The sequence below is a fragment of the Pollachius pollachius genome (genome assembly GCF_949987615.1).
Source record: "Pollachius pollachius genome assembly, chromosome: 7".
NCBI classification, from domain to species: domain Eukaryota; kingdom Metazoa; phylum Chordata; class Actinopteri; order Gadiformes; family Gadidae; genus Pollachius; species Pollachius pollachius.
Window position 1 is genome coordinate 18807652 of NC_136940.1, and position 11889 is coordinate 18819540.

Sequence of the window (11889 nt, forward strand, 5' to 3'; positions counted from 1 at the left end):
TTTGGTTTTTTGGTTTAAATCTCTGGCATTCTTCCCTTTTCCTCGCCCAAAGAACCTCCTGTGATGACGATGATGCATGGCCTTGTCATAATTACTCCGCTCCCTGGCTAAGCAGCCACTTCAGACAAAGAAAAAGTACATCCGAGGGAAACGGGGTGGAAGTTAAACAAAGAAACCTTTTCTTTTAATGATTTGATGAAATGACAAGTGTTCTCCCGTTCATTTCAGACCCTGGTCCCTACACTCTTTATAGCCACCCAGACATAGGGATACATCACTGCAGTAGTAGCTGGTTGGTTGCAAGGGGCATATATTTGCTTAGGTTTGAAACTAATAATGCATACTGAGGTTGAATAATGCAGAGTAATTTTCATAATACTGAGTGATATTTGCTATGGTACAGAAAGCAATATTTGCTGTGGTACAGACACCAAAACTAGAGTTGCTGGGATACTTCGAATGCTAGCATCATGTGCAGTGTTACAGGAGTCTTACGAATAAGTAACTTCTGCTTAATTTTCCACCACTGGGATATGCTCAGCGTTTTAATGGTTTTACTCAGTTCTCATGACCTGCCTTATATGCCTAAACAGTATCAGAAAATCAACTTGTATTTATATATAGAGCAGCAAATCTTTTTATACTGTCTTGTATAGTGTTCTTCTGCATTTCAGTTTAGAAAGAATATAATAGAAACTCACAAAAAGAAAAGTTGTGAAAGAGTAGTCTTCTAAAGAATAGGGAGCTAAACATAGTAGCTTCCCACACCGGCCCACTCGTTTGGGGTTTAATTAGTGTGGAAAATCGAAAAATCAAAGCAGCAACTGTCACATCGTTGCTGCTACCTCCCACAAGAAAAGGACAACAACAAACAAATACATTGTTTAGAAGATCCTCATTTTGGTCTTTAATTCAACGGGGAGAACACAACAGCAAATAATTGTAAAGCAGAAAAATATTTAAAAAATATGAATAAATTAAAAAAAAAACATTAGATGATAATTGTGGTAGTTCAACTTTCAAGTGCAGCAATGCCTTCTGAACTATTTGGACACATGATATTTTTATTATTGGATGCTAATGTCATAGCTGCCCCAAAGGTCCACCTTCTCACCTGAAGGCCGCCATGCAGGAATAAGTGTCCTGATAGTGGGGCCGGCAAAGCAGCGCGACCCTCACCGCCGCGCAGTACGTATCCCTCAGCGGCCCCGCGGCCGACCGGGCTAGCTCGCGCTCGGTCGTGGCGCGCCACAGTGCGTACATGTCTGCCTCGTGGCCGTGCGACGTGATCATGTGGTCGAAAATGCACGGGTGGTGCTGTGCCTTCCCCTCGCCTGAAAAGTAGGCGTGGTCCAGGGGGAAAACTCCCGCCACGCTGGCGCACATCCCCATAAACACGTCGTCGATGTGCATGGAGGAGCGGAGCACCATAGTGGCCCCATTGATCTTGGCGGCCACATCCCCGGAGACCACGTAGCCCGCGCCAGCCGTGTAGTCCGGGTAGCAGGACAAGGGGTACAGCTCCCGGGAGACGTAGTATTTGCTGCTCTTCCGACGGTTGGGGGGCGCCCCTCTGTGAACGTGGCCCGCCCACAAGTCTCGCCCGCCACTCGGCGAGTCCAGCAGGCCCCGCAGGTACCTCAGCAGGTTGGGCACGTGCACAAAGACGTCATCGTCGGCCGACATGAGGAAGCGCGCGTCGGGGCAGTGGCGGCGGGCCCACCGGAACTGCAGCACCAGCTTGGCCGTGAGGTTGTGGAAGGTGTCGGCGAAGTCCTGCTGTATCAGGTCGCCGTGGGCCCGGTCCTCGCGGAGCAGGTCCTCCTGAACCCGGAGCCGCTGGCCCGGATCAGGGTGCACGCCCAGGGCGAACAGCACGCGCACACGCTCGCCCAGCTGGCCCCGCATGAAGGACTCGTTGCCCCATGTATCCCGGATCGCCCGGCGTTGCGCAGAGTTCTCGGGCGACGATTTGACAAACAGGAGCAGGAGCACTCGGTCCCACCCTCCGCCACCATCACATTTGTCCGAGTGGTTGATGAGGTAAGGGAAGCCGGTCGTCCCGCCGCCATCATGACCTGTCTCGGGGCCGTCGTGGCGCCGGTGGGCGGCGATGCCGAAGGTGGCATTGAAGTCAAACTCGTTGACGAGGTAGCGGTAGCAAAACGAGCGCACGTGGCTGACGACGTGGTGGTCCAATGGCTCCCAGCCCACCAGCATCACATACAGGACCAGGCTGGCCGCCAACAGCTGCACGCATCGGCCCTTGCTGATTCGGCGGAAATTGATAAACATAATTTCTGCTTCTGCTACTTGACTCTGTGGGATGCTTCGCTTTCTCAGTTTTTATGGTTTCCCTGGCTCTTGTCTTCCCCGGATGCCACTATAGAGGAATATTTACTACCATGTTTGCCTCTGCTTTCTTACAATTGGTTTGGGAATAGCACATGCGTGTTCTTGAAAGACATTTTCAATTGGTTTTGGAGCCATTTTCTATTGGTTTTCAAGTTGGTTGTCTAGTCCAGCAACCCTGGGTCAGTCTCATGAGCGCAATGGCTTCCCTGATGAAGTTCTCGACGCAATGTGCAAGTGACTGTTTTGTTCTTCTCACAGTGTGAGGAAAAAACCCACCAGATGTCAAACACCAGCCCTGCACATTTCCTTTTCCTCACAACTTCCCTCCCCTTCTGCTGGCATAGCACCAATTGTAGTGGGGCGAGGGGAAGGGGGGGGGGGGGGGGGGGGGGGGAGTAGGGGGTCAGCCGTGGCAGCTCATCTGTTGGTCAAAGCAAAGAAGAATAGCCAGAATTAGTTGTAAGCTCATCACTTGTGTGGGATCCCGGTTTTTAAAAGGGAATGAGTAGGCCTACCACACTATGGAAGAAAAAAAATAAAAAGACTGATTGAAAGACCTAGATCGATACAATGATCAGAACGGCAGAGAGCAGTTTTTTTCATACTTTTTTTTTAATGCAAATCAAGATTGATATAGACTTCGTTCTGTATGTATGCAGCAATCCAAAAAGTATCCACAAAGTATGACAAAAACATTACGACCTATTAAAACTGGTTTCAAAAGAATCAAACAATGTGTTGCGCCAACGTTTAGGTTAAAGTATACACACGCCGCTGCAACGCCACCACTGCGTCCACTGCTCAAAAGTATTAAACACAACTATGAACACGAACAAAGACTAGCCTACATCCTGACACGACTCATAATCGCCCATGCTGACTGATTAGATTATGTTTTAGGCTCTAACCTACGCGAATTGCTGGAGTTGATTAGAAAAATCCGACCCGAGTTTGTTAAGTTGTGAAAACCTTACTGACCTGCGTGCAGCTGAATCAGTCCCCTGACGATTCAGCGGGCAAGAACTCCGGGTTTTATTATTTATCTCCGTTTGGGGACGATGTCTGGCTACCCACGTGAGGTAGAGCAGACATCCTAATAACGTCATGAATCAGACCATCCTTGTCAGGTAGGCGCTCTACCGTGGTATAATATATGCAACATGGCCCTTACAGTCCTAGCTCACCACACACGCACACACAACGCAAAATTCAAAGTACATTTTTTTCTGGGTAATTAATCTATCCTGTTCCTCTGATGGTGAATGCGTTGTTCTCATCTCTCGCGAAAATAAACGTACAAACGCCTAGTTTGTGTTAGATGACTTAAATCGTGCACCAGCTGAGGAAGTGCGTGCAGAACAAGGTGATAGTTTGTAGTTGTGCAGCCTCATTTTAAGAATACGCCTACATACCACTGAAAGTGGGTGTGGTTATTGGTCTCGTTACATCATTCTCAGAATGCCAAACCAAATGTCCATATAAAACATGCATTCGTGCCTTCTTGCAAAATGCAACAGGGTCAATGTGACAGCTGGCCTAGCACAAACCCACAGATAATAGCAAAACTTTGACCTAACACAGAAACTGCTGATATCTGTGTGAACACACCATGTGTCAGTTCTGTCCATCACAGAGAGCCGGCATTTTCAACAATGAGGGCAGCATGGACCTAATAACGTGGTTAAACATCAACTAGCATACACATAAACTGTGAGCTACGTGCATTGAAATGTCTTCAGTTTATAGAAGTGTTATTTTCCAGACATTTACAGGCATTAAAACATTGATACAAACATACATACATTGATACAATATCCATCCATGCACTCTGTATGCAATATGCATGTGTGCATATAAACATATGTGCATGCAGTATGCCTACATGCACACTGTACTGTGTACTGTTTGAACAGATGGTTTATACGCTTCCTCTTAAATAGGCTGAGTTGTACTGCGTGACTGGCTGAGCATGGAGACATTCCTGATAAATGGGGATAAAACTTTTTTTAGGATTTGCTTCAGTTAGCCCTATGTGGACCAGTTGCTCAAGTATCAATTACGTATTTCAAGTAAATACAAAATGTACGTTGTCTTTTATTATTTTTATTTATTTCACTGACGAGATTGCCCCTTAAAATTCAGTCCCTTCCATTTATTTTAATTTATTTACTGAGGTAATAGGATGTGCTGCCATTGACACACAGGGTTTGCTGTATCAGCAAGACTCCAAAAAACACTGCAGGCATATTGCAATGAAAGTATTCCAGGAATGCCGGGCATCTACATCATTTGAATGGACTTGCGTGTGTATAGGGGGAGTGATACAGACGGAGAATGGGGGAGCTATAGATAGAGTTTTTTTTTTAAAGAAAATGAATAACCCAGCTAACTAAGCTGTGAATCATTATGTCCCATATAACTTACCAAAATTGTTATATGATAAGGGATTTCTCTTTCATACAGCTGCTGTCGACAGTTACAAGTGTGTGTGTGTGTGTGTGTGTGTGTGTGTGTGTGTGTGTGTGTGTGCGCGTGTGTGTGTGCGAACGCCCATTAAAAGTGCCAATACCAACCAGTACCTACTAACGGCCAAGCAGCCATTTTGGAGAGGTTTCCACCCTGGTGGTTTCTCTGGGCTACTATTTTATAATGTACCGCTGGGGCTGCAATAGCTTCCACATGCTAGCTTCTGTAAACACAATGTGTGCAGTCCCACGACTGGGGGTGCTGGAGAGGTCGCCCAGGGACACAGTGTAGAGGTTTTTGGAATTGGTTTGGTGGGTTCATCATGTTTTCAACCTAGCTTTAGCTCAAATCTTGTTTCTCTTTCTCAATCGCCCCCTACACACATTGGCACAACCTTAATGCTTCAGGCTGATGTATGTTTTGTGCTCTTGTCCCACCCCATCACTCTCTCTTGCTCTCTCCTGCTCTCTCTCGCTCTCCCTCGCTCTCTCCTTCTCTGGCAGTCAAACACATTTAACCCTAAACACTGTGACACTGTATTATAGAGTCCCCCCCCCCCCCCCCCCCCACACACACACACACACACACACACACACACACAAACACAGTAGATGTACGTACCAGATTATTTGTAAGGGTAAGGGAGGTTAAACTACAGTTGAACCATTGAGCTGATCCCTGAGTGAACAGATCACGTGCTGTGGTAGAGAGCCAACCCTCCTGTCCATGGAGCATTAAAGGTCCATTTAGTCCTTTATCCCTCAGTGTAGACCCATCCTTCTGGGTTCTGCTGTCCCCTGCTTCTGCTTTAGTGCCTCACGTCCAGTTGCTCTAGTTTCACAGTTTTCATGCTCAAAGCAGAGCCACCTCCCCTTTTTCACCTCTTTCTACTTTTTCCATCAGTTCTTTCCCCAACTCTTCCCCTACGCCTCTCAGGGCAGGGTCACAGGCTTCTCATTCCTGAGGCTTCTCCTGACTCCTCACTGTCTTCTTTCCCCCCGCTTCCCCCCTGCCGGTGGGAGTGGTTGAGGCTTAACCCCTCCTACTCTCCTCCCTCTCACTATGTATTTTAACCCCACCGTTCCTCCCTGCCGCCTCCCCCCAACCCACCCTAGGGTTAGGGGATGTGTCACAAATCATGCTAGTGAGTGAGTGAGTGAGTGAGTGAGTGTTAGTGAGTTAGTTAGCTAGTAAGTTAGTCGAGGTATACAAATCCTTTTCACGCCTTCGAAGATTTTTAAATATCAGAAGAACTGGGTTTGACCACCACTAATGATAGATATGTAATGTAGAAGAAACAGCTGGAAAGATTTTTATTGGTGGTCATTTGCTTTCCGCTTTGGGGCAGCAGTGGCTCCTAGCAACAGTGCTAAATAACAACAAGGAGAGGCCCGATTAGACGTGATTTAATTTAAAAGGGACATTTTTAACAGGTGGCTCATGGCATTTGGTGTGTTTTTATAAGACCTACAGACATGTGAGGAACCTTGCATAACAATAGTTTCCTTAAGTTATGTCTAAGTGTGTTATCTGAATTAGATATCAGCCAGGAAGAGCAGCACACACCCACTCAACTGTAGGAACATCGTTGATATGCCGCTGCACGCTAATTGAACTGTTGGCCAAGAGCTGAACATGTTGCTGCTATAGCAACCTGCTACACATACTCTGAATAATTACATATGATAATAAAGTACAAAGCTAATTGTGTGTTCTCTCTCTCTCTCTCTCTTTCTCTACTCTCTCCCTTCCTCTCCTCTCTATTTCTTCTTCCAGACACATCATGACAGAGCTGATTGAAACTGAGCGGCTGTATGTTGAAGAGTTACAAAGCATCATGGAGGTGACATTTTGCCTTGTTCATTGCATTCTCTGTGCTGCAACATACCTTATTTAACTAGTGGACTTTGGTTAACCGGGTGGGGAGACCTTCCAGATTATTTCAAAACCATGATGCATGCGTTGTTTTATTTCTACATTCCATGTCCCCATTCAGATAGCGTTCAGAATGCAGTTCAATAAAATGTGTATACTTTCCCAAAATATTCTACAAGGTAAATCCTCCCAATTTACCAATGAATAAGGTCTTCTATATGGGTAAAGATTAATATTATTAATATTGAACACCCAGGGTATTCCTAGAGATATTATCTCAAAATATATGCTCCAATATTGCTTTATCCGTAGACAATATTCAATTTGCATATGCATTCCCTTTTGTCTTCGCCATTAAATTCCACCTCAGTGGCTCTCTGCTTCTCATACATCATAGTTTATACAATAATGACAATCATACGATCACTGCTACTGATTTGCCATAATACACACCTCAGATTAAAAAACTCAAATTCATGTCTAATGTGGATATAAACAGAAGATAAAACCACAACTGGAAAATTAATTTAATTTAAATTATACAAAATATTCATTGGGGAAATGAAGCTATGTTCTGCGACTGTACTGATTGAACTAATCATTTCAATTGATAATTATATAATATTCAGAAGAAAGAATCAATGTATGTCAGATGATCCCAAGTGTGAAAATGATGGACGTAAACTGCCGCAAAGCTCTTTATTGATCAAGTATGACTGATGCTCTTCAGCCCCGCCCCTCATTCACACTGCAGACTTTCTTCATTGCTCTCATTATTGTAATTTCTCTCTTGTCATTTCCACCGCTGTCTTTTATTCGTGTTCCCCTAACCTCTACCCACTTTCACCCCTCTCCCTCTCTTTTTCCAATTTAACCCTCCTTTCTGATCCTTGGCAAAAACTCCCTCCATACCCCCCTCCCTTCCCCCAACACACACACACTGTTCTGTCTTCATTATCGCCCCTGACCTCCCCTTCTAAAGCCTACCTAAACCTCTCCCTTCTACAAACCCAAATGTACAACCTCCCCCCCTAACTCCGGGGGCCATCTCTGTGTTGCAGGGCTACTTTTCCGAGCTGGATAACTCTGAGCTCAGCCACCTCATCCCTCCCTCGCTGGAAAACAAGCGGGATGTGTTGTTCGGGAATCTGCCAGAGATTTATGAATTCCACAATAGGTGAGTGTCTGTGCATGTTTTTATGATTGACTCTGTATTAGTCTGAGGCCATAAAAATGAACCAAAAGCTTTAAATTCTCGGAACATAAACTTCTAGCAAGTGGCCATATAACATTTGTTAATTGATTTGCCATTTAAATCACTTCAAACATCCCCAGCGAATGCAGTGGAATGCTTTAATGTATTTGGTCACACTACACTAGGAAACTGTAGACTCCAGGCAGCAGCGCCGTATCCCATAATGCAACTTGGTTCTCTCAGACCCCACGGCCGCTTAGAAATGGACCACTTGTGCGCTTCGATGCAAAGTTCAGGAGACTGGCACTACATTTGCAGACGAACATTTTTAACCCAGCCATGTCTTATTAAGCAACACACAAATATACAGCAAAATAAATCATACAAGACTGATAATCGGAGGGAGCGAGAGAGAGAGAGAGAGAGAGAGAGAGAGAGAGAGAGAGAGAGAGAGAGAGAGAGAGAGAGAGAGAGAGCACTCTGAGAGTTTTGGTCAGGTGAATGTAGTTTACCCCACTCAAAACCACGGGGTCATTAAAGGGCTAACACACTGGGCTTTGAACATCCAGTATGTAACACATGGATGCAATCTTTGTGCCTCGGGTTAGCCAAAAGAGGTATAAGTGGTTATAGATAGTGGAGAATTTGTGTGTGTGTGATTCAGTAGTCGATGTAGTTTTATTCAAAAGAAGCCCGCTTTCTCTCTCACTATCTCTGTATCTCTCCTTTTTTTCACTCTTTCTTGCTCTCTCTCTCGCCCTCGCGAGTGCACACGCACATAAGGTATATGGCTGAGGACTTTGCCTTAGTTAGACTGGTCATGTACACTAAGTGTCTGTTATCGGTGGTACATGTGTTTGGTAGACTGATTGAACGTAGGCCTATCTACAGCATCATCAAGAGTGCTGCTCAATGCTTTAGTGAACCATCAGATCGCTCTATGGAAAAAAGTTTAGTCTGACTACCGTCATCTTTTCAATCTCTCTCATTCATTCTTATCTAATTTTCTAGTTAATTGTGCCTGATCGAAGTCCATCCTGTAAGGTTGACATGTGTGTGACTGAAATGCAGGACGTTTCTGAAGGAGCTGGAGAACTGTGAAGAGAAGCCAGAGTTGGTTGGGACCTGCTTTCTGAAAAGGGTGAGGAAAACTGAAGAACTATCAGTGCTACTTAGTTCAATCAAAGCATGTTATGCTACGTTCAAAACAACACACAACTCTTGTACATCAACATGTCTGCAATGCAGCATGATAACCAACAGCCCTCTCAGTTAGCTTGTGTAGCTATATGCTTATTAGACACTGATAACCATTTAGCCTTAATTAGTCACAACACATGTCCAATCAGCCAGCAAATTATCCCGCTAGTCCGGTTTGGATCCATTTGGGAGCCAATTATCCAGCTATAACTTGCCAGCAAAGTATGTAAGATTGGCCAAACATGCATATGCTTCCCGTCATCTGGTTAGCATGCCCGGCGTCTTCAAAAACCTGGGGTCAAAGCCACATGTAGACCTACAGCAAGTAGAACTGGGGGTTGGCATGATTCCAAACACAGTCAATACTTTTTTTTTGCTTCCTCTGGATATCATAGTCTTGTTAATATTATCTTGACTTCCGCCCCTTTTTGGTGGAGAATTTCAGCCTAAATGACTGAATGTCGAAAAAACATACACTTATGTTTGAACAATTCCATATGCTTGCAACTTCTCAATTGTACATGTAAACAAAAACGGAAAGTAAACATTGCCTTTCGCCGTGTGGGGTTAAACCATATCTGTCAACAGAAAGAAGAGCTTCAGGTGTATGAGAAGTACTGTCAGAATAAACCACGATCAGAGGTCCTCTGGAGGCAGTGTGGAGACAGTCTATTCTTTCAGGTAAGACACACACACACACACACACACACACACACACACACACACACACACACACACACACACACACACACACACACACACACACACACACACACACACACACACACACACACAAACACACACACACGCAAGCAGGCATACATACACAGACACACACATATACACAAACGTTCACATAGGCGCACATTTCGCAGGGAGACACACACACCACGCTCATGCAAATACACAAACACACACACACGCACACATAAACGCACAAACAAAGATGACACACATATACACATACACACACAATCACATACTCTCTCAAACACACACACACACACACGTGCTCTCACGCAAAGACGCACACACACAAACGCACAAGCAAAGACGCACACACATACGCACAATCACATACTCACACACACACAAACACAGAGTGATACCGTTGCAATTTATTTCTGTAATGGAACGGATAAGACAGCCACATTATAATTAAGGTAGAGATGAAACAACAAAAAAAACAAGTGGAACACAGAGGCTGAACTACATCATACAAAGGCAATGATGACTTTGACATTGTAGGGTAGAATGATGAACATAATTCTGCGGTACCATTATGTGTTGATGTCATATCTTGATCGTGTGTATTCATGTTTGATGTTCGTGACAAACAGGAGTGTCAGAAGAAGCTGGATCACAAGCTCTCGCTGGATGCGTATCTACTGAAGCCGGTGCAGCGCATCACAAAATACCAGCTCCTGCTAAAGGCAATGACACACTGTTACTAATGCACTTCCACTCTCACACTATCTCCACTCGTCTATCTCTCATTGTGTAAAATCGCTGAAAAAAGACTTTTTGTTCAAAGTCACGACTACTGACGCCAAAATTGGCCTCAAGTGTTGAGGGAAATTCTGAATATTAATTTAGAGTAGGGATTTGTAAGTCAATAGATATTAGCAAGAGATACAACACAGCTTTCATCGATAATAACACACATTGCTATGTGGGTTACATAAAAAAGTTACGTCAAGTCAAGTTTTCTGTTTTCTGTTTTTCTTAACAGACAACATAAATGCTATTCTGCTCATACTGCAGATAATTTTCCATGATGTGGTCAAAAAATAAATAATTTGGGAATAGGAACTTTGTGCAAAGGTTAGACTTTTTGGTTCCGGTCGTCTTTGATGCAGACGGCAGAATCCACTGAACCTCCTCCACAGTAATAGGGAGCATCCTGTCCAGCCCCTTCCATCTGTAGTACACTTAGGACCACACAGCATAGCTCTGTATCCCTGCAGTTGTTTTACTACTAATTAAGTTAACAGTCTTAACTTAATATCCCCTCTTGTTAGCTCTGCAGACACCAATATCAATTATTAACTCGCCGATATTCCTATTTCCTCCATTCTACCCTCCTTGAGTTTATTCCTGGGTCTGCTTTCTTCTTAGGGCCGAGTTTATTCACCTTTTAAAAGCCCCCACAGCCTCTCCACTTTCACCCTCTGATTCAGCTCCTTCCTCCTCAAAAACACATTAGTGGTTTGGATAATTCTACGTCGCACCACACCATGACAACCAGAGATAAAGTGAGCAAATAGAGTACGCCCTGGACATAACGCCTCTCATTCACTGCTTGCTTGTGCCTTCTAATTTGGTTCTCCCGAAGACTAGTGTTTTATGGGGTTAAGTGTGGTGTCAGACTCGAAGCGAAGGATGCTGCTGTAAGTATGGACGCAGCACGCAGCTTCATGGGGCTCGAGTGTAGAAGAGAGTATGTCGTAAAGAGGATGAATGCGCGGCGAGATGAAAGCTTTTCAAGGTTAGAGAGGCTTGCAGAAGGAGCTGTGAATGTTTCAGACACGGATGGTGTGGAATCATATGGAAGATGGCCAATATTGTGTTATTGTTTGCTTTATCTGGAGTAAGATATCGAAGATAGTTACCTCAATAACTCACAAAAATGCAAATACAAATCTATAGACGGCAACCATTGGAACAAAAATGACAGAAAAGAACAATGAACGTAGTTGTATTTCTATGAACCGCCGTATATGTACAAGGATAATGCAGGATTCATTCAAAGTACGCAAATTGAAATTGGTGGTGTGTCTCTACGTTGTCCAGGAGAT

General features: G+C 44.4%; 2 protein-coding genes across 2 annotated transcripts in view; one reads left to right on the forward strand and one right to left on the reverse strand.

The window, feature by feature from the left end:
- Positions 1 to 11889, forward strand: part of mcf2l2 (MCF.2 cell line derived transforming sequence-like 2) — a gene marked incomplete at its 5' end in the record, with an annotated part of 81278 nt that overhangs the window by 36719 nt on the left and 32670 nt on the right. The window contains 6 exons of the mRNA XM_079739856.1: positions 6598 to 6664; positions 7758 to 7873; positions 8963 to 9032; positions 9680 to 9772; positions 10432 to 10524; positions 11885 to 11889. The exon at positions 11885 to 11889 is cut by the window's right edge and continues 118 nt beyond it. Coding sequence (XP_079595982.1) covers positions 6598 to 6664; positions 7758 to 7873; positions 8963 to 9032; positions 9680 to 9772; positions 10432 to 10524; positions 11885 to 11889 — 444 coding nt within the window. The remainder of the gene's footprint in view (positions 1 to 6597; positions 6665 to 7757; positions 7874 to 8962; positions 9033 to 9679; positions 9773 to 10431; positions 10525 to 11884) is intronic.
- Positions 912 to 3709, reverse strand: b3gnt5a (UDP-GlcNAc:betaGal beta-1,3-N-acetylglucosaminyltransferase 5a). The gene is made up of 2 exons (XM_079739855.1): positions 3334 to 3709; positions 912 to 2776 (listed from the first exon to the last, which is right to left on the reverse strand). Exon 2 carries the CDS (start codon positions 2293 to 2295, stop codon positions 1111 to 1113), a length of 1185 nt encoding a protein of 394 aa, XP_079595981.1. The 5' UTR covers positions 2296 to 2776; positions 3334 to 3709; the 3' UTR covers positions 912 to 1110.

Coding starts and splice junctions, on each gene's coding strand:
- b3gnt5a (XM_079739855.1), bottom strand. CDS start 2,295: ATGTTTATCAATTTCCGCCGAATCAGCAAGGGCCGATGCGTGCAGCTG.